This window comes from Chionomys nivalis, chromosome 21, assembly GCF_950005125.1.
Source record: "Chionomys nivalis chromosome 21, mChiNiv1.1, whole genome shotgun sequence".
Taxonomy (NCBI): Eukaryota; Metazoa; Chordata; class Mammalia; order Rodentia; family Cricetidae; genus Chionomys; species Chionomys nivalis.
The window spans coordinates 9,417,185-9,438,034 of NC_080106.1; the positions used below are offsets into that span (position 1 = coordinate 9,417,185).

Consider the following 20,850-nt stretch of genomic DNA (forward strand, 5'->3'; position numbering starts at 1 on the left):
AGACTAACAGAGACAGGCAGAGAGTAGAGGACCTGCTGTCCCTGCCAGAGATGAGGTCAGCCCAATACCACTTGCTCTCTTTTCATGGGTGATACTGAAGATCCCAGAGCCTCCTTTCGTAGCCGAACCACACTCCAGCCCCTCACTGAGGGATTCTAGACAGGGGCTCCACAACTGAGCCTTGCCCAGGTCCCCACTGGGGGATTCTAGGCAGGGGCTCCACAACCGAGCCTTGCCCCAGGTCCCCACTGGGAGATTCTAGGCAGGGGCTCTACCACTGAGCTGTTCCTCAGCCTCTCAGTGGCAATTCCCAGGCAAGAGCTCTGTGGATAATAGTGCCCCCGTCCTCTCTTCAGAGTTTCCCTTGAGAGAGGGTCTCGTTAAGCTGCCAGGCCAAGCCTGAATTCACTCTACCGCCCAGGTTAGCCTGGAACTCCATCTAGCTGAGGATGGTGTTGCAATCCTCCTACCTCAGCCTCCTGAACAGCCATAGTGATAGATCTGAGCACCAAGTCCCTTACCTCCCTCCCAGGAGACCATCCTATCGCTACCTTCACTTCCTTCCCCAAATCTCAGAAACCCACTTGGCAGAGAGCCTGTCCTGCCCCAGGGCGACAGTGCTCCCCCACCCCAATGCTCTCCCAACACAGTATTCAGTGTTTGCTGGGAACATCACTGTGTCAGGCACCAGGTACAGCAGATCCCTGGGGCTGGGGGCGTGGAGGGCGGCGGTTCATGTACACCCAGCATTGGTACAATGAATTCATCTAAAGCTGAACCAGACTGTGTCCAAAAGGACGGAACAAGGGACCTCAGGACAAGAGAAAGAGCTGCCAGTAGAGAAACAGCTACCAGCCAGGTGCAGAGGCACACACCTGTAATGCAGGCCGCCACCTGGAAGGGGGCAAAGTCTTAGCTGGGTTCAAGGTCAGCCTGGGCTACGGCGCAAGTTCAGGCCATAGGGAGCTATATAATGAGCCCCAACAGCAAATTTGCTCTTAAAAGTTTTAAAATAGGGGCTGGAGAGATGGCTCTGTGGTTAAGAGAGAGACTGCTCTTCCAGAGGACCCGGGGTCAATTCCCAGAAACTACAGGGAGTTCATAACTGTAACTCCAGTTTCAGGGGATCTAGTACACACACACACACACACACACACACACACACACACACACCACTAATGCACATAAAACAAACAAACAAGTTTAAAATTAGGAGAGCAAAAAAGCTGGAGAAACAGACAGAGTAACGTCTAAGCCGGCTTTCTGAGCGGTGGCGCGGAGTCCTGGAGCTGTTCGGATGACCAGCTGGAGGACTCAGGAGGTTCACCTTGGCCACTGGGAGCCGTGCAGCAGTGGACAGGTGCACTCACGCTGTGCACACTCGGCCATCGGGCTTCCGTAAGGGGCTTCCCGTCGCACGCTCCACGGGCTGGTAAAGAAACAGAGGGAAGCATGCCAGCTCACGTGCTGGATGCTTGACTCTAGACAAGCAACTTGGCTGCTCTGGGAACCTGTGAGGCCCCTCCTAGCTCTCACTCCTCTCTGGTCTGTTTGCCTCTCTCCTCTCCTGCCAACTCCTACCTTAAGACCTGCTCTGAACACACAATGGCTTCTCATTGAACAAGTGAATGGAACAAGGCCCTCTGTATATTAAAAACAAACCATCTGGACTAGAGAGATGGCTCAGCAATTAAGAGTGTTGATTACTCTCACAGTGGACCTGAATTTGGTTCCCAGCACCCACATCAGGGAGGATACAACCTCATGGGACTCCAGTTCCAGGAGGATCTGATGCCCTCTTCTGGTCTCCATGGGTACCACACTCACATGCACATACCCATACGTGCATATATGCATATATACATAATTAAAATAAATCCTTTATTAAAATGTGAAATCTCAGAAGCCTAAACCAGAAACTCCATCAGTGTATTTTTCCCATCCATATACACACAGAGACCCACATGGCACCTAGATGTCACTAGGCAGACCTGTCCACTGGTATGCTGAGAAGTCCAGGACCAGCCAGAAGCTAACAGAACTGGGTACCACTCATATACTCTTAGTAAGTGGTTTCTTCCTTGTCAGATGACAAAAACTCAGATCCACACACATTCACATGTAAACACATACACAGAGACAAATGCATACACACAAACAGACAAAGGCACAGGCATACACGCAGAGAGACAGACACACATGCAGAAACACATACATATACACAGACATACCCACTCACTCACACACCACTGCCTCTATAACTGGGGGCCCTGATCTTCATCTGCAGGCAATACTGATGTTGCCGGCCCAGCTGTGCAATGTGGTGACAGAAGGGGTCACCAGGGTCAGGTGAGAACGAGGGGGAGGGTCACAGATCTCCCTGTATCTTCTCTCACACAGGACTCTACACTAAATGAGATGGAAAGTTTTGGAGGAAGTCAAGTGCTTGCCAGGACTCGGCTGGCCTCTGTGGCTACTCCCCGGGATAAAGGCCCCTGTGCAAGACGGAATGAATGGGAGCTAAGAGCTGAGCTGATGGAGAACTACAGTTAGCATTCAATAATCTCTTACTCTTAAGGGACATGTTTATGAGACAGGTTTGGTGTTTTCTTTTCTACTGTTGCTGTTTACTTATTTTCTGGGTGCATTGGTGTTTTGCTTCATGTATGCCTGGATGGGGGTGCCGGGTCCCCTGGAACTGGAGTTACAGACAGCTGTGAGCCGCCATGTGGGTGCTGGAAGTTAATCCCAGGTCCTCTGGAAGAGCAGTCAGTGCTCTTAACCACGGAGCCGTCTCTCCAGCCCCACAGCTGGGATTTTCTAACTTTGCTGCGGAGGTCAGAAGAGCTTAATTCATCTGAAGCACAGTGCTGGGCACACTGCATCCAGAGGGTTCCCCAGACTCAGCTGAGCAGCACACCCAGGCCCTCCTGGCCCCATAGCCACCAGCTACCTCCCCCAGCTCCCACTGCCTGAGAAACAGGGGCCGGTCAGTGTACCACGAGGCCAGCTGGCCAGAGCTACAGTAGAGGGCAGGCTCCTGCAGACTAGCACATCTGGGAAGTCAGACGTCGTCATGGGTGTCTTCGTGACCAGGACTACTATAAAAGCTGGGCACCTGGGAACACCTGATCCAGTCGTGAGTCCTCTCAGGACATGGGCATCACCATGATCTCTGCTTTATAGTTCAGAAACAACAGCACAGAGAAGGTGAGCAACTGGCTAAAGAATATACAGTGAGCAAGGACAAGGCTCAGACTTGAACCAAGCATCATGCTCTACAGCCCACGGCTTCAGACAGGCAGCTGTGACATTAGGCAGAAAGTTCCAGGGCACATGATGTCCAGCATCATTCCTGTGTCAAGCTCACATGTAGGCATCCATGTATGGATGCTTCTGGATCCAAAACACAGCTGGAGGCAGTTCTGGTTGGGGGGTGACATTTTTAGGATTGCCTTTCTTTCCTTAGACGCAGTGTGAATACATTCATATCTATAACCCTGTCCTCAGTTACCAGGCATTGAGTAATCAGGGCCCAGGATGACAGTACCCAGATTCCCTCTCAGCAGGGTGGAGAAGGCGCTGAAGATGCTATGAGGGAAACTGAGGATGGCGTGATTAGGACGGTGTGGATAGGGTGATGTGGACAGGGAGGTGTGAATAGGGTGGTGTGAGCAGGACGGTGTGGATAGGGTGGTGTGAATGGGACGGTGTGAATAGGGTGGTGCAAACAGGAAGGTGTGGATAGGGTGGTGCAAACAGGACGGTGTGGATAGGGTGGTGTGGACAGGGAGGTGTGAATAGGGTGGCGTGAACAGGACGGTGTGAATAGTGCAGCCTCCAAGTTGTAAGACTGGATGGTGGCCTGAATGTCCCTTCTCTGTTCCTTTCTGATATTCCTACAAAAACAATAGAAGAACACAGCTGGTTACTAACTGGACATGGGGCTTCTGATATCAGAAATAGCTCTAAGTACTGTCCATGATTAACTAACCCAACCCCTTCCTGAGGCATTTACAGATGAAGACACTAAGAAACAAAAAAGGAAAGCTGCTTGCACACCACCCACCCCTCAGCTTAGGAGTGCTGTAGCATGGGTTTTTTGTTTGATTAGATTTATTTTTATTTTGTGTACATGAGTATTTTGCTCCCGGGTGTGTACACCATAAATGTGCAGTGCTCGAGGAAGCCAGAAGAGGGCGCCACTGAATCCTCGGGAATTAGAATCACAGCCACTGTGTGCGGCCGTTGAGAACCAAACCAGGATCCTCAGGAAGGAAGAACAGCCAATGCTCTTAAACACTGAGCTATTTCTCAAACTCCTGGAGCTTATTTGTCACCATTAAAATGAAGAAGTTTCAAATTTTTCACTGGGAGCTGGGGAGAGAGACCAGATGGCAAAGTGCTTGCCATGCAAGCCTGAGGACCCTCTCAGTTCAGATCCCCAGTGCCCATCTGAAAGCCTTGGTCAGCAGCACACACCTGGCTGGGAGGGAGGCAGAAACAGGAGGCTCCCTACGGCTCCCCGGCCAGCCAGTGTAGCTGAATCAGTGAGCCCCTCCCCACCCTGGCAGAGAGTAAGGCGGCAGGTGTTCCAGGAAGGCCATAGTAGATATTGTCCTATGGCCTCTAAACACACATGCGTACACCCAAACACATGTATACATACATACACACTCATACACACAAGTCATCTGTTGACAGAGAGGCTTGAACATGAGAAAGAACATTATCAATGTGGACCACAGCATGTTACACTATGCCTTAAGACCTGAAGTGCCGCCAGCAGTCACTCTGCTTCTCAAGCCTGCAGGCAGAAAAGGGGCAGGGCGGCTTCTGGAGAAAGCAATCTGGCTCAGCAGTTCCTCAAGAGGTGAAGCCCAGAGTGGTGACCTGACCCAGCCATCCCACACCTAGCCATAGGCCTGGCAAGTAAAGAATAGCTGGGTGCAATGGCACACACCTGTAATCCCAGCACTCTAGAGGCTGAGGCAGGAGGATCACTGCAAGGTCAAAGCCAGCTTAAGCTACACAGTGAGAGTCTACGGAGGAGAGAGGAGGCAGAGAAGATAGTCACATGAGAACTTGTGTATGAATTCTCAGGGGACCGGAGAGATTGTCCAATGGCTAAGAGCACCTGCTGCTCTTGCAGAAGACCCAGGTTCTGGTCCCAGCCCCAACCTGCGGCTCACAACCATCTATGACCACTGTTCGAGCTCCTCTTCTAGCCTCCAAGAACACAAACATGCAAACATCCATGTATGTGGGAAAAAAAAGTAAATCTTTTAAAACACACGAATAAAAAGAATGTGACTATCCACCCCCAGGTGAGCAGATAATAAAGTGTGGTCTGTGGAGTATTATTTGGTAATGAAATAATGGAATATTATTTGGTAATGAAAAGGACTGAAGTTCTGATGTCTACTCTGATGTGGAAACCTGAGAACACCAGGGTCCATTCCCATCTGTATGAACTGTCCACAGAAAACCCACAGAGACCACACATTGTGTTTCCAGGGCCTCAGGGGAGGAGAAAGGGGCCTTTTCAGGGGTGCCGAAATGATCTACATTAAACAGTGCTGCTAGCTGCAAGGTCTGTGTGTCCAAAACTCACTGCAGTCTACAGCTTTAGAGAAACTTTTACATGCAAATTGGTTCTCAGAAAAGCTACAATAAAAACCAAATTTCTCATACCACTAAGCTACGCCCAGAACCCAATAACTTTTTAAAATAATGAAACTCAGACAGAAGAAACTGGCCAGGGCTCTGGCTGGCCTCCAGGCTGCTCTAGGGGTTCAGGGGGACCAGGGCGGCTGCCCTGACCTGGGGAGTCCCACCCTCTGAGTCCTGAGCTAAGGATCCCACAGGGGCTTGGCAGACATGGGAGGGGGGAGAAGGAGAGAGGGAGGGAGAAAAAACACTCATCCATCACTCACTTCCATGACCCCAAAGAGAACTCAGCTTGTGACAGGCAGGCAGACAGACTTGGATAAAGATACTTAGTAGAAAAGTATGGAAATCCCCACACACTTTAATTAACAGACACTTTATATAGTGAGCAAAAGCTAAAGTTACCGGATGCAGACCGTCCTCAAACTGGCCCAGCACCTCCGCTAGGAGTCGGGTACCTTGGCAGTCTCTGCTCCCGGAATAATGCCATCCAAAATACATTTAGGTAAGGGGAAAATGATGTGATTATATTCTAATCTCAAAAAATATAATTAAAAAATATCTAAGTTCAGGGACAGTGAGATGGTTCCACAGTTAATGCCACTTGCTGCCAGTTTGAGGGCCTGAGTTCAATGTGCAGAACTCACCTGGTGGAAGGAGAAACCAACTCCTGAAAATTGTCCTCTGACCTCCATATGCAGACTGTAGTATGCACAGACATAACCGTGTGCACACACACACACACACACGCATGGATAAATCTATCTGGGCACGGTGGCTGGCGCAGGCCTTTAAGCCAGCACCCATTCGGTGGAGTTAGCAGGGCTAAGGGCTCAGGGTCACCCTCCAGTATACACTGAGTTTGAGTTCAGATAGACCTTGTCTCAAAAAAAGAAAGAAAGAAAGAAAGAAAGAAAGAAAGAAAGAAAGAAAGAAAGAAAGAAAGAAAGAAAGACGAAACAAAAACAAATGTAGGGCCTGGGCTCAGTGGTAAAGTGTTTCTGCACAAGCTTGGGTTTGATCCCCAGAACTCACAGAAAAGCCAGACATGGCGGGTCACAGAGAGGCAGAGACAGGATGATCTAGGAGCTCACGGGCCTGCCAGCCTAGGTAAATTGATAAACTCCATGTTCAGTGAGGGACTTTGTCAAAAAAAAAAAAAAAAAAAAAAAGGATGTGTATGTGTGTATATGTGTGTGCTTATGTATATATATACACACATATATTCTTTTAATTATATATAGAGCCCCATGTAGCAGCATACGCCTTTAATCCCAGCACTTGGGAGGCTAACTGAATTCAAGGCCAGCCTGGGCAACAGAGCAAACTCTAGGCCAGTCTCAGGAAGAAAGAAAAAAGGGGGTGGTGCGGAGGCTCAGAGGCTAAGAGCTCTGGCTGCTCTGGCAGAGGAAGGACCCAGGTTCAATTCCCAGCACCCATTGGTACCTTACAACATCTGTAGCTCCAGATGCCTTTCTGACCTTTTTGGGCACCAAACATGTGGGCATAAACATACATGAAAGGAAAACACTTGTGCACATAAAATAAGTAAATCTAAAAATAACTTTTAAAGAAAAAAATAAGTGACTGAGGAAGGCACTAACACTGACCTCTGTTCCCCAGACATTCACACGCCACACACAGTAAGGTCTATTACCCTCCTTAATCAGATAAAGTGTTAATGCTCCCCCCATAAAAGACATGGCACTCTCCCTTCCCAGTGGCCATATAGCCAAGGATGTGATTTGGAATTCCTGATCCTCTGGAGTCACAGGTTTATGCCAGCATACCTGGGGATCAAACCCAGGGCTTTATACAGGATGAGTGAGCATTCTCCCAACTGGGCCACATTCCCAGGTTCAAGAGAGAACATTTTGATCTTTCCAGCACCATGGGCGAGGTCAGATGTGAACCGCTGGTCCCCAGTGGAGGGTTTGGCAAAGGCCTGGTGTGCTCAAAATTGTTTCTTCCTAGCTCATCAAGATGGAGCAGGAACGGTCTCATTGTAAGTTTGTAAAGATGCTCCATGTCCAAAGAGGATTGCTCAAATAACTTCACAGAGGCACAATTTCTAGAATGTAAACTTCCTGAGAGATTAATAAAACTTACAAACCTCCAGCTGGGGTGATAAGAAAGAAGGAGGCAGCAGCGGTCCCCAAGACTGGAATGAGAGGAGTCATCACCACAGAACCCACAGATGGCACGGGAGCACGAGGGGAGGGCAGATGAGTTACACCATGAAAACCAGACCACACTGACACAGCACACACATTCAGAAAGTAGAAATGACCAAAGCTGACCCAAGAAGACACACAGCTCACAGGAGGATGGACGGACGGATGGGCACACACGAACGGACACACACATGCTCCACATGATGAGTCGGCCACCTCCCCATCTGTGATGCAGGAACTGGGTGCATGGCTACAGAGGGCTCCTCCACATGAGCCTGGGCGAGCAGGTCCTGGCAGCTGTGCCTTGAAGACTTTCTATTTGCTGTGTCTTTTAAAGGCACACTTCATGCCATCTTTATTGTTTTCTTCTCTTACCCTCCCATCTTCTCTAACACTTTGATCTTGCTAATTGCGGTTTTGCCAACGGCAACGCTTTTCAGGAACTCCATTCCCAGGCTGCCAAGAAATCGGAAGAAGAGGCGACAGCGGATGGGCACTGGCAACTCTGCTTCAGCTGCGCTCTATGTGGTTGGCCAAACAGGCTGACACGCACAGGTCAAGAGCTGTGACCACCAATGCCTAACGAATGAGTAGTTACCAGCAAACGTGAAAAAGGTGCTTATGATACTTGGTGCTTACGGCCAAGTACCAAAGTCAGTCATCAGGTAGGGGTTGAAGGGTTTAGCAGATACTCCCAGAGCAGGAAAACAGGCATGAGAAGAGAGCTGGACAGTGGGGACAGCCAGAAGCTCAAGGAACAAGAGGAGTCAGCTGCTGGAGTATATGCAAAACTCACGCTGTGAGTCTAACAGCACCTACTACCCAAAAAAATCAGAATATGCTATGTGCCAGACCTTGCACTGAGTTCTGAAAGTTAGAAATATCCACGAGAGTGGGAAATATGTGGCTCTCACCCGTAATCCCAGCATTAGAGATACTGATGCAGGAGGAATTCCATGAGTTCAAGTCCAACCTAGGCCACTAAGGGAGACTATCTCAATAAAGAAAAAAAGGAAAAAGAAAAAGCAAGAAAGGTGTGGGGATGGGTACAGTGCTGAGGACCATGGGTCTCTATAAATTCTTGATTCTTTTAAGATTTATTTTATTATTTACATATGTGCCTTTGTGGTACGTATATACTTGTGGGTGGGTGGGTACCTGAAGAGGCCAGAAGAGGGCATCAGATCCCTTAGAACTGGAGTTACAAGTGGCTGTGAGCCACCTAACGGGCTGCTGGGATATGAACTCACATCCTCTGAAAGAGCAACAAATGCCCTTCACCGAGTCATCTCTCCAGACCAAACTCCTGATTCCTTTTTGCCCTTTCCCATCCTTTCTATGTGGGAAAGTCAACAGACACACGCAGTGGGGATCTGAATTCCTAACTCTTGACCTCAAAGTGCCCCACTTCCCACATCCCCTTCTGGCTCCTGGGATCATGGCAGGGTACGGAACCTGTGCCTTCAGGTGATAGCTTCCAACTGTAATGGAGACGAAGGACAGGAGGGACAAAGCGTACTGGCTAGTTTTACGCCAACTTGACCCAAGCTAGGGTCATAGGAGAGGAGGGAGCCTCAATTAAGTAAATGTCTCCATAAGATCAGGCTATAGGCAAACCTATAGAGCATTTTCTTAATTAGTGATTAGTGGGGGAGGGTCCATCCCTTGGTTGGTAGTTCTGGATTCTATAAGAAAGTGGGCTGAGCAAGCCAAGAAGAGCAAGCCAGTGAGCAGCACCCCTCCATGGCCTCTGCATCAGCTCCTGCTTCCAGGCTCCAGCCCTGTTTGAGTTCCTGCAGTGATGGATTGCTATGTGGAAGTGTCAGCCAAATAAGCCCTTTCCTCCTCAAGTTGCTTTGGCCACGGTGTTTTGTCACAGCAAGAGCAACCCAAAGGAGGCTAATAGAGCCCTGGGCTACACATGATGTCCAAAGTCCTCCGCAGACAGACAGACAGCAGATGTATTGGCATTCTGACCACTATGCAACATCAGGAGCTTTCCTGGGAGCCAGTACGTGAGTTCTCCTTCATCCCTTAGATGGGCACTGAAACCCAGAGGCAGGCCAATGGAGGCTCTGGTCCCAGGTGCCCTGGCTGCAGCCAACTGTTGAGAACAGGATCTGGACTTCCTGTCCCTGCTTCCTATGGCTATGTCTCGTGTTCTGGCCACTCTGGCCCTTGTCAGTAGCATCAGCTGCTTTATGTCCCAGCCCTGGGAGGTGGGTCCTGTGAGTGTCCTGGTGTGGGAGTGAGAAGGCAGAAGCTAAAGAACCCAGCAGGGTGCAGGGCGTCAGCCCCTGGCTGTATATAGCAATTGGCACCATGCCATCTGCAGCCTCAGTTTCCCCTCTGGATCCCAAACGCCAAATGCTGACATCACCCTTCATGGAGATCCTGATGCCGATGGGTGGTGATGGAGTCAGGTATCAGGAAGCTGGGAGGGGTTTACAGGGAAGTGTGAGACAAGAGGGGCCACCCTGTGCACCTCCTCACACTAATCCTCTAGGGTCCTGTGTACAGACTATAGCCACCTCCATCGGGGGTGGGAGTCGCTACCCCAGCCTTAACCATGTGCCGCCTGTAGCTGCTGATACTGCATTCCACTGTCCTGGTTAAGGGCCTGGCACAGGGCAGCCTGAATCACAAGGGATCAGTCATGCCCCTTGGGGCTCAGAGCCCCTGGTCCCTACAGACCACAGAGCAAGCCTGTCAGCTGCTCCACTCCCTGCTACCCAGCAGAGTTGCAGGTGACAGAGGCAGCTGCTCCCCAAAGGTGTGTGTGTGGGGGGGGATATTTTGTTTGGACTGTAACAAAGCCCATCTGAAGATCAGAGTGCAGAGCTACCCACACTAGTTAGCCAGAGAGGCCAGGCAGGGGTGGCACACACTTTTAAAGGAGGCAGATGGAGCTTTGTGAGTTCAAGGCCACTCTGAGCTACACAAAACTGGAATCAGTCTAAAAGAGAAACAGAGCTCATACCTTTGATCCCAGCACCTGGGGAGGTGGAGACAGGAAGATATGGCTGGGCGGAGAGAGTAATATAAGGTGGAAGGAGAGAGGAGCTCAAGCATTCAATCTGAGGACTTATAGAGACAGGGTAACCCATTTGATCTGAGGATTTCATAGAGGTAAGACCTAGTGGCTGACTGCTCTGCTTCTCTGATCTTTCAGTTTTCACCCTCTAACATCTGACTCTGGGTTTTTATTATTAAGACCAATTAGAACTCATGCTACAAGTGTGGCCTGGCAGAGTATCTGATGGCACTTGGCCTTGTCAGTCACCACAAGGTCATTCTGAAGAGGACCAATTTCCTCATTAACTTACCCACCTAAGACACTTGTCCCTAACACCATCCTGTCCGCATCCCACACACTGAGGTCATACTGGGAACACTTCCGCTGCTTCACTGAAGTCCCCGCCTGGGCACCACAGCTTCCAACTCTGCTTTACCAGACACTGTGAAGCTGCCACCTACAGCTACCACCTACCTCTGCTGACTCACGCTGGCGCAGACCTCCCAGCACCGAGCCTCCATCCACCCACCCAGTGACAGTAAGTGGCCAGTGGGGCCCAGACAGTTATCCCAAACTGAAGGAACCCACCAACCAAAGCCACGTCTGCCCCCAACATTTGTAACCAGGACAAGGGCTGGCTCAAAGAGTAAGAAGGGGGAATGGCAGAACCGAGTCTCTCAACACACACACAAGGGTCTGCTGTGAGGATGAGGACAAGGTTCTGGGGTGTGCTGCCCCCACATGAAGGTACCCAAGGCAAAGCCCAATGCCCCAGGACACTCCATGTCACTAGAGAAACATCGGCTCGGCGTACTCTCGACTCCCACAGGAATGAGGTCATTTGAGTCTGTCTCCAGAGAGGCCCTCTCCAGGGGAGCTCACACGGCCCAAGGTACAAAGTCGGACTGCTGGGCCCTGGGATGGGTGCCCGCTGGCCACGCCAGGGCTAGGACTAGTACAGAGGCAGGTTTCACCCTGCCACCTGTGGCCGGAAGGCACATGCAGCTGTACAGATGTGCTCTGAGGGCCTAGGCCAGTGGTTCTCAACCTGTAGGCTGTAACTCCTTTGGGGTCAAATGACCCTTCCACGGGGATCACCTAAGACTATCAGAAAACACAGATATTTACATTACAATTAATAATAATAGTAAAATTACAGTTATGAAGTAGCAATGAAAATGAGTCTATGGTGGTGGTGGGGTCATCACAACATGAGGAACTGTATTGGTAAAGGGTCACAGCATCAGGAAGGCTGAAAACCACTGGTCTAGGCCCTGCTGTTCCCAGAACCCCTGGATGTTACATGATCGGTTAAGAGGGAAAAACAACATAGATCCGTGACATGAAGTCTTCTGGAGGGACCTGCAACAAGGGGAGTCTTAGAGTGGGAGCCTTAACCAATCAGACATAACCCACAAATTACCCTGGGGGTGTCAAGCTGCCCTGGGCTCCCTATGAGTCTCTGTGGTCTCTCCAGGCTTGATGCTAGGATGAAGGCCAGGATCCCAGAGTCCCAAGCCCAGGTCCTGTCACCTCCACAGAGGGTCTGGCGGGTTTGAGGGGCTCACCATATGGGGTCAGCATACTGACTCCTGCTGCTGTTCTGTCTGGAGCAGTGGCTCTCAGTCTTCCTAATGCTGCGACCCTTTAAGACAGTTCCTCGCCGGGTAGTGGTAGCATACGCCTTTAATCCCAGCACTCGGGAGGCAGAGGCAGGTGGATCTCTGTGAGTTCGAGGCCAGCCTGGTCTGCAAGAGCTAGTTCCAGGACAGGCACCAAAGCTACAGAGAAACCATGTCTCAAAAACACAAACAAAACAAAAAACAAAACAAAACAAAAAGACAGTTCCTCATGTGCTGACCCCCCAAATTATTTCGTTGCTACTTTGTACCTAAATTTTGCTACTGTTACCAATCTTAACATAAACACCTGCCATGTAGAATGGTCTCAGAAGACCCTTGGGAAAGGGTAGTTCAACCCCCAAAGGGATCACAACCCATAGGTTGAGAACTGCTGATCTAGAAGCTGGTAGATAGTGGCTGACTGTAGACTTTTCTAAATCCAAGCTGGGAAGGTAGAAGCCAGGCCCTAGCTCCTGCCAAGGCCCTTCAAGTGCCACCTGTCCCTAGGACACAGGATATGCCTGTTGGTGACCCTACTTCAGCCTTGCCTGCCCTGTTGGTCCTGAAGTCTTAGGTCCCTCAACCTGGTCCTCTAACCTGCTAAGAAGCAAAGACCCCACTGCCACGGGACACCCGTCATCCACAGCATCCCTGCGTGGTCAGAGGACGGACAGACAGTGTGCGTGTTGGTGGGGGCGGGGGGCAGACTTACCACACCAGCAGATGGCAAGGGGAGCCCAGATAGGAACGTAGTGGACAGCAGGGAGGATGGCAGGGAAGATCAGAGGCAGCTGGACACGTGGTCCGTCCTCCAAGTGCACCATCCCCAGCCCATGTCTCCTGGAACATAGTGCATGCCTCTGCCCCTCAGAGAAGAACAGGGCTTCTGTAAGTGAAGGTGAAGCTTTCTCTATATTCCTCACTATACGTGCCCATTTTACAGAGGGAGAAAACTGAGGCCCTGGTGGACAGGCATCCTGCCTGCAGGCACTGCAAGGGCTGGGCTAGATCCCAGGGTTCCCAGTGCTTGTGTCTCGAAGGGCAGAATCTGTGTGAAGCTGGGGACTGAGGAGAGGGCAGGTCCCTGGCACAGCACTGTCACACACAGTCCATCAGCTTGTGTGACAGAGAAGTCACCAACAAAATGCACATAAGTTGAGACTTGTGGGTCGTTACAGCATAAGTTGTTCTGACCTGACTGGGTCATCCTCCAAGAGACAGAATGTCAGTACCTAGGCTGCAGCACTGTATGGCAAATTTAAATCAATTTAGTGTGTGTGCGTGTGTGTGTGCCGCATGTGTGGATGGGTATGGGAGCCTGGAGGACAGCTCTGTGAAGGCAGTGACTTCGCTCCCACATGTATTAGGGTCCCAGGGATTGAACTCGGGTTCCTCGGCTTGTGCAGCAAACACCTTTACCTACTGAGCCATTTCATTGGCCATGTGCAGTGAACTTCAAACCCAACCCTTCAGAGGTCAGGCTACCATCCTTAGCCCCACAGCAGGGCACCCACACACCACAACCCATGTCCTCACCTTCCTTAACCCAGGACTGTCCTGGACACCGATCCTATGACTGTGACAGATGGGGAAACCGAGTAACAGTCACGTGACAGAGTAGAGGCTCCTTCTACCACCCCATGTTTATCCAATACAGGTAATGCAGGAAACAGGAAGCAAACTCCAAAATGCTCATCTCTAAGGACAGACGTCTTGCCCTTCTCCACATTCTGCCTGGACACAGATGTGAGGGACAAAGGGACCTGAGCCCAGGATGTGGGCTCCTCCACGGCCATGAGGACACAACCCGAGTTACCATTGCCAGGTCTGCCAGGGATTCTCCCTGCAGTACGAACCTCTCCAGGGCAAGGTCCCAAAAGAGCTGTGCAGACAGGAGGCCTGTAGCCTTACAAATGCTCCTGGCCTTCAGCCCTGCCCTCTTCCCCACCCTGCTTCCAGGGAAGGCTCAGTTTTTAAGACCTTTTGCCTCCACTTCCTCTTTCTCAGTAGGCTCCAATCTCCTCCAGGTTTAGCACAAGGCATCTGGAAAATTTATTCTTCTGAACAGAAGGCTCCCACACCGGCAAGGAAACCTAGACATCCCTTTGGAAGGGGGGCAGTCCAGGGTTCAGAGAGGCCCACAGCCCAGCTGCCGCCAAGAAGAAGATGCCAGTACTGTCTGACACCTTCCAGAAAGAGCCTAAGCTGGTATCCCGAGGGCCCAAGGCAAACGGTGATGGCCAGGGCCTCCCTGCAGAGCGGGAAGCTGGTGATGGCAGCGTGCCAAGAAGCAGGGGACAGATGTGCAGCCACCCTGACAGAGCTCTGCAGACCTGTGATGTGCTCACATGAGAAGTACCGTGACAACCAGGCTTGGGAGCTCGGCCAGGTGACTCTTGGCAACAGGCCGGGGTACAGTAGGTACCCAACTGCAGGCTCCATTAGTCCGTGCTGCCCACGGTGCCTGGGAGAGGACAAGGTGGTCTCAGGGCGGGCACCTTCTCACCGATGGGAGCAGAGGATGGGAATCAGCCAAAGGCAATACCTGGCCATGTGGGGGAGCAGAGGCAGGGGTACCACTTTATTGGTGGGGCAGAAAAAAGTGGAGGAATGACAGACAGCAGGGCTCCTCCCACAAGGGCTTTCTGAGCCTCTGCCCCTAAGAAGTGCAAGTGGCTGTGTGGAGGAAGAGGGCACACACACAAGTGAAGAGCCACTGGCCGTCCAGAAATGGCCACCTTCACAGCAGAAGGACAAAGGGGACAGAGGGCAGGGCAGGGTAGAAAGAGGGACAGATTCCAGAGTAGATGCCCAGGCCCAATGTTTACCTTGCAGGAACCTGCTGAGTGACCATGGGCAAGTTATTTAACCTCTCTGGGCTTCTTTCCAACCCTAGACAGTATGGGGGTTAGAACCTCCATAGGATCATTTAAAAGATATAGTGACCATGGATACAGGAAGCACAGCAACCTGGGAGTCGGCTCCTCATGAGACTGTCCCCAAACTTACCTTACAACCTGGCCATCCTACCACTTATTCTGACAGGACAGACTGGGGGCAGAGGCAGCCATTCACAGCAACAGACAGCAGCAAGGCATGCTGGGAGGTGGGGGAGCCACACTCTGACTCAGCCATCGCAAAGCAACACCATCACTCGACTATGGAAACCAAGGCTCAGAGAGGTCAAGGGTCAGACCCAAGGTCACACAGCCCACTCCTTATAGAATGATTTAGGCCAGGCCTATCTTAAGGCAGACTTGGGTGTCTTTTCATAGTTCACATGGGGTGGGGGATAGAGATGCCAAGCCTAGAGAGGGCCCTCCCTGGCCCAACCTAGCCAAGGCCAACCCATGCAGCAACCAGGATGGTATGGACTGCAGGACACCAAGCTCTAGAAGACCAAAAGATGGGGTGGGGGGGGTCCACCGCCCAGCATCCCAGACACATCATATTTCAGATGTTTCACGTTGATTCACTTGTAGGAGCACCTACCAGGGTTCCAAAATACCAGAAGGTTCTGGAACATGCCATGTCCCCACCAAGTGGGTCCCCTTGGCCCTTACAAGGCTCTCCTGATGCGCAGTTAAGTTCTCAGACAGCACACAGAAAGAAAGGGAAGCCAACTGGACCTTCGGGGACCCTGGGGGAGGGGGCAGGGGCAGCTCAGGAAGCCAGCGGAGAAGCTGTGCCTATGCCTCCACTCCCGACAGCCCAGGAGCCTGGTCCTCTGCACGGCCTCCACTTGTCTCTGCACTGCACCCAGTCTGGCTGATGGCCTCACGGCTCCCAGCGCGCTGCGGGGAAACAGCCTTTTGGACCTTCTGTGCCTGTTCCTCCCCAGGGACACTGCAGGCTGTGCCTGCCACCGGATCCCAGCATCTGGAACGGTGCCTGGCTCAGAGTAGGCGCTCTATAAATATTTGTGGGATAAATGGGAAGAACAGGAGCGCAGAGGAAGGGCAGAGGGCAGAGGGCTCCTTTCCGGCATCCTCAGACCCTGGGAGCTGAATGACTCCTCCCCCCCCCCCATCGCTATAGTGGAGTCTGAGACAAGCCTGCCCTCCCACCCCACTGCAGCACAGGCCTGACTGCAGGCACATCCCTGCCCCTTCCACACCTTCATTCAAGCTGAATACCCTTCAGCAGAGAGGACAAGCTCTTACTCCCGGTAAAGGCTAGCAGACCTGGTACTTTCTGTCCCTCATCTCCAGATGGCTCTCCTGAACCCCCAGGGCTCCAGGGTTCTCCCTGTCTCTGTACGTTTTGCTACTTTATGGGGTTCCAGTGAGTCTCGGGCAAACTGCTGGAGCAGGGCCCAGGGGGTCACGGAGGTCCTGAGTTCAGGCTGGAACCCCCCAGCCACCTGCTGGCTGTGAGGGTCATGGAACTCACCTGAGTCTCAGTGTGGGGAGTAAGAAACGGGAGGGGGCTGTGGGCCACACTGACTGCTCTTACTTCCCACCCCTGCTGCCCTGGGACCCAGGCATCTTTTGATTACTTGGGTTCCTGTACAGAGGTCAAGTTAGCATCAAGTAGGCACTCCTCAGAGAAAACTCCATGCCCCCAGTGAGCATCAACCACCCACACAGGGCCACCGCAAACTTCCAAGAGGCACCGGCTTGGGGCGGTGGCCTTACTCAGAACTGCCCTGTGCCTTCTGCCCAAACAGAGGGGCGCCAGGAACAGCCTCAACACAGTGAGCTTGGCCTGGCGACATTCAAATGCCCCCCATTAGTTTAATTATCAAAACGTCCCTACAAACCATGTGGCCTGTATTCCTACTTCTCAGCCAAGAGAGCTGAGCCCAGCCAGGATAAGAACTTGTTGGCAGACAGCTCTTGCAGCAAAGACAGGGGCAGGCCGGGACCAGGCCTGTCCTGCCCCAGAGCCAAGCTCCTCTCACACTTCAGGCCTTGTGGAGCTGTGCCTCCCAAATCTCAGCAACAGCCTCAGCCTCGGCTGCCACACACCTGTGGCTAATGAAAGGCTCGGCGTCTTATGCCAGAAGCAGGTGATTCCCTTTGCCATCAAAGCTTTAAAGACAACTAAAGACCAAGGCCAGCTCTGGTAAGAAAAGATAAGGGCACTGTGTGAGGCAGGGGCGTTGTAAGCCTGGAAAAGGGATACCCAGGCAGAACAGGGATTGCCTCATAGGTCAGCCTCGGTGTGCCCAGGCATCACACTCACACATACACATACACACGCACATGCACGCACGCACACACGCACGCACACACACCCATGCACAATTAATTGCAGGACCAAGACACTTGACATACAGCCATTCCTGAACTGGACCCCCCTGCCCACCCTTGTGTCTCTCTGAAGGGCCCTATCCACTGTCACACAGGCCTCTGCCCAGAACAGGACAGTCTGTTTGGTAGGGATCAGGATCCCAGCCCAAGGGCAGGACAGTGAGTGCAATTCAGATATGCCTGACGCCCCTTCCCGGGAGCCACCTGGCCAGCCCCTGGCCTGGCTCTTACGAAGTGAGGTCCCAATGTCCCAGTGCCCCGACTGTCTCCTACCATGCAGACAGCTGCATCCTGAGAACAGGCCCCAGGCCTCGGCCAGCTCCACACAGCTGACTCCCAGAGAAGAGACTAACCACTGCAAAGGTTGTCTAGGCCACCATCCCGAGTCCCATGCGACTGTGCCCCACGCCTACACGTCTGGAATCTGTTGCCATCTGCTTCGTAAAGCCACCAGGAAGACTCAAACGAAAGGCCCTTGGGTGGGAATCTTGGGAGGAGCGAGCTAGCCAGGAGCTGGTGAGAGGGACTTCCCACCGAGACCTCCGGGTGACCTGCGTGGCTACGCTAATTACCAATGTTATCGGGCGGACAACAGCAGTGCCCTGAACTTCCTCCATTTGATAGATTCGCAGCAAACACGCCCAGCTTCAGCCCCGCGCCTGCTGATTCCAGCAGTGGCTATTCTTCCACCCCTGCCTGCCCCCCAGACCCTCGAACCTCCTGCCCCAGGCCTCCAAGGACAGCCAAGCTAGCAAGGCAAAGCCTCCTGCTGGGACCCACCAGGCTGAATCTATGATGTGGGCCAAAGAACAGAAAACATCTCTCCTGACCACACAGAGGCTCTAGGAGAGGAAAGCTACTGTAAGGCTTACCTTTGTTACTCCTGCTGCTGGGGAGCTCCAGCCCACGGGGGCAGGGTTGACGAGTCCCTGACCTGCACAAACCAGGGTCCCACAATCCACGCAGGCACCGATTATCAGCTGCCGGCCGTCATCCACCAACAGGCTGTGGCTGGCTCTCAGGGTATACAGGAATAAGGGCAGCCTGGCCACTCTCACCGACTTCAGCCCCAGACACCGTTTCTTCTCTTGCTGACAGAAGAAGCACACGAATGTGTCCACCTGGTACTGCCTAGACCAGGCGCTGACACCCTGGTGAGCACCTCTGGCTTCATGCTGCAGCCACTGACCCAGCAAGTCATGATAGCAGAGCACACAGGTGGCCACCAGGCCTGTGGAGTCTGCAGGCCTGGCCCGCGGGGCGGGCGGATAGACGGTGAGGAAAGGAAAGAAGGGCTCCTTCTCGCCCAGGTGGCTAGCGGGGTTCATGCTGAGCTGGAACTCCTTGCCCGGCCCCAACTCAGCCCCGCAGATGTAACAGACGGCAGGCGGACCTCCCTGCGCAGAAGCGGGCAGGTCGCTCAGAGTAGGGTCTGAAGCAGAGAAAGCTTGGTGGTACCTGCCCAGGAAGCCTTGCACCGAGCTGATAAGCTCACGGTTGTGTGATGCCCGGTACAGGGCCCAGACGTCCTCGAGGACGCTGAAGCACTTGGGGCAGCTGCGAACCTCACAGCGCTTGTTGGGGGGCCGAGCGTTGGGTGGGCAAGGCAGAAGGCTGAGAAAGGGGAAGTGCATGGAGCTCCCCGAGTTGCCGTTGACGATGCGGGAGGGCACTAACCGGGCATCCCGCGTACAGTCTTCCCCGCAGAGGTAGCAGGCCTCCCGCAGCAGCCCGGCGGCGGGGGCGGGCCCCTCGTCTCTTGGGAGTCTGCGGGCCTTAGAGGCCATGCCGGGGGCGTGGCTGTTCAGGGGAACCACGTAGAGCCGCTGCAGGACAGGCACGTTGGCCAACTCGAAGCTCTGCCACTGGTGCGTGAGGGACGAGAAGCAGCAGGGACACACGAGGGTGCTGCCCGCCTCTGTGATGGGCTGGGCGCCAGGCGGGGGACTGTGCAGCCAAAGGAAGGGGAAGAAGGGCGCCTGTGAGGGGGCCTCTTGCTTCTGCACGTGGATCTGATGCTGTGAGGCTGGCGACAGCGCCGACCCACAGACGTAGCAGCAGCGGGCCTGGTTGTCCGCGGGTGTCCGGGGAGGCCGCTCCAGGCCCTCGTCCCCGAGGCTCACGGCGACGTCGCTGCCCTCGGGGGTGCTGCTGCGCTCTGGGGGCCCCGCGGTCCGGCTAGGGACGGCGCTGTCCGTGCCGTCGGGCACAGTGGGGACAGGCCAGGATTCCTGGATGCCCCTCAGCACGCTGGCCCGCGGCTCGGGAGCCCAGTGCGTCCCGGGCCCCGTGCGCTGACGCCGAGCTCCGGGCTTGGTGGCGTCGTTAGCATCCTCGGGCTCGGGCTCCGGCTCGGGCTCCGGCTCTGGCAGCGCGTCTGCGTCCGACAGCTCCGACAGCTCCGAGTCGCGCGCGTCCTCGGCGTTCCACTCGCGGGCCCCGCGCCGGCCGCCCGCACTCGCGTCGCACTGGTGCGGCCGCTTGAGCCAGTACACGCGCTTGTCCACGGGCGTGCGCGCGCGCTCAAAGGCGGCCCACTGCTCGGCCAGGAAGCAGCGGCACACGGCGCACACCAGCACGCAGCCATCGGTCGCGCTCAACCCGCGCGCCCCGGGAGCCGGCTCCTGCTGCTGCAGGAACGGGAAGAAGGGCTGCGCGGGGCCCGCCGGCCTCACCGGTAGCTTCAGCTCCTTGCCGCGCGCGATGCCGCCGCCGCAGATGAAGCACGACAGGGCCGCGCCCGCCGCTGCCATGAGCCGCTGCTTGCGGGAGAGCGGCGCCGCCCGGCCGCTCATGGCCCGGCCGCCGCGCCCGCCCCCGCGCTCCCCGCGGCTGCCGCTGCTCCGACCGCGCGCCCCGAGGCCCCGCGCCCAACTCGCAAAGTTTGGCGGTCGGCGGCGCGCACGCGGCCCGGGGCGCACGGAGGGTCTCCGCGGAAGTGCCCGGGGCTGCCGAGTCCCAGGCGGGGGGCGGTGCGGGCCCAGGCGGCGCCGGAGAGCGCGCCCGGAACGTGGCGGTGGCGGTGGCGGCTGTGGCGACGAGCCCCGGGCGGCTGCGGCGGCCGCATGTGCGAGCTCCGGCGCCGGCCCGAGCGTCGGGTCATTTAATTGGGG

General features: G+C 53.9%; 1 protein-coding gene across 3 annotated transcripts in view; it reads right to left on the reverse strand.

Annotated features, from left to right (window-relative positions):
* Gse1 (Gse1 coiled-coil protein) overlaps nt 1-20,532 on the reverse strand; it is a 343,505-nt gene extending 322,973 nt beyond the window's left edge. For all 3 annotated transcript variants that reach the window (XM_057754212.1, XM_057754210.1, XM_057754209.1), the window contains exon 1: nt 18,610-20,532. In XM_057754212.1, the coding sequence (XP_057610195.1) occupies nt 18,610-20,532 (1,923 nt within the window). The remainder of the gene's footprint in view (nt 1-18,609) is intronic.
* Nucleotides 20,533-20,850: the final 318 nt, after the last annotated feature.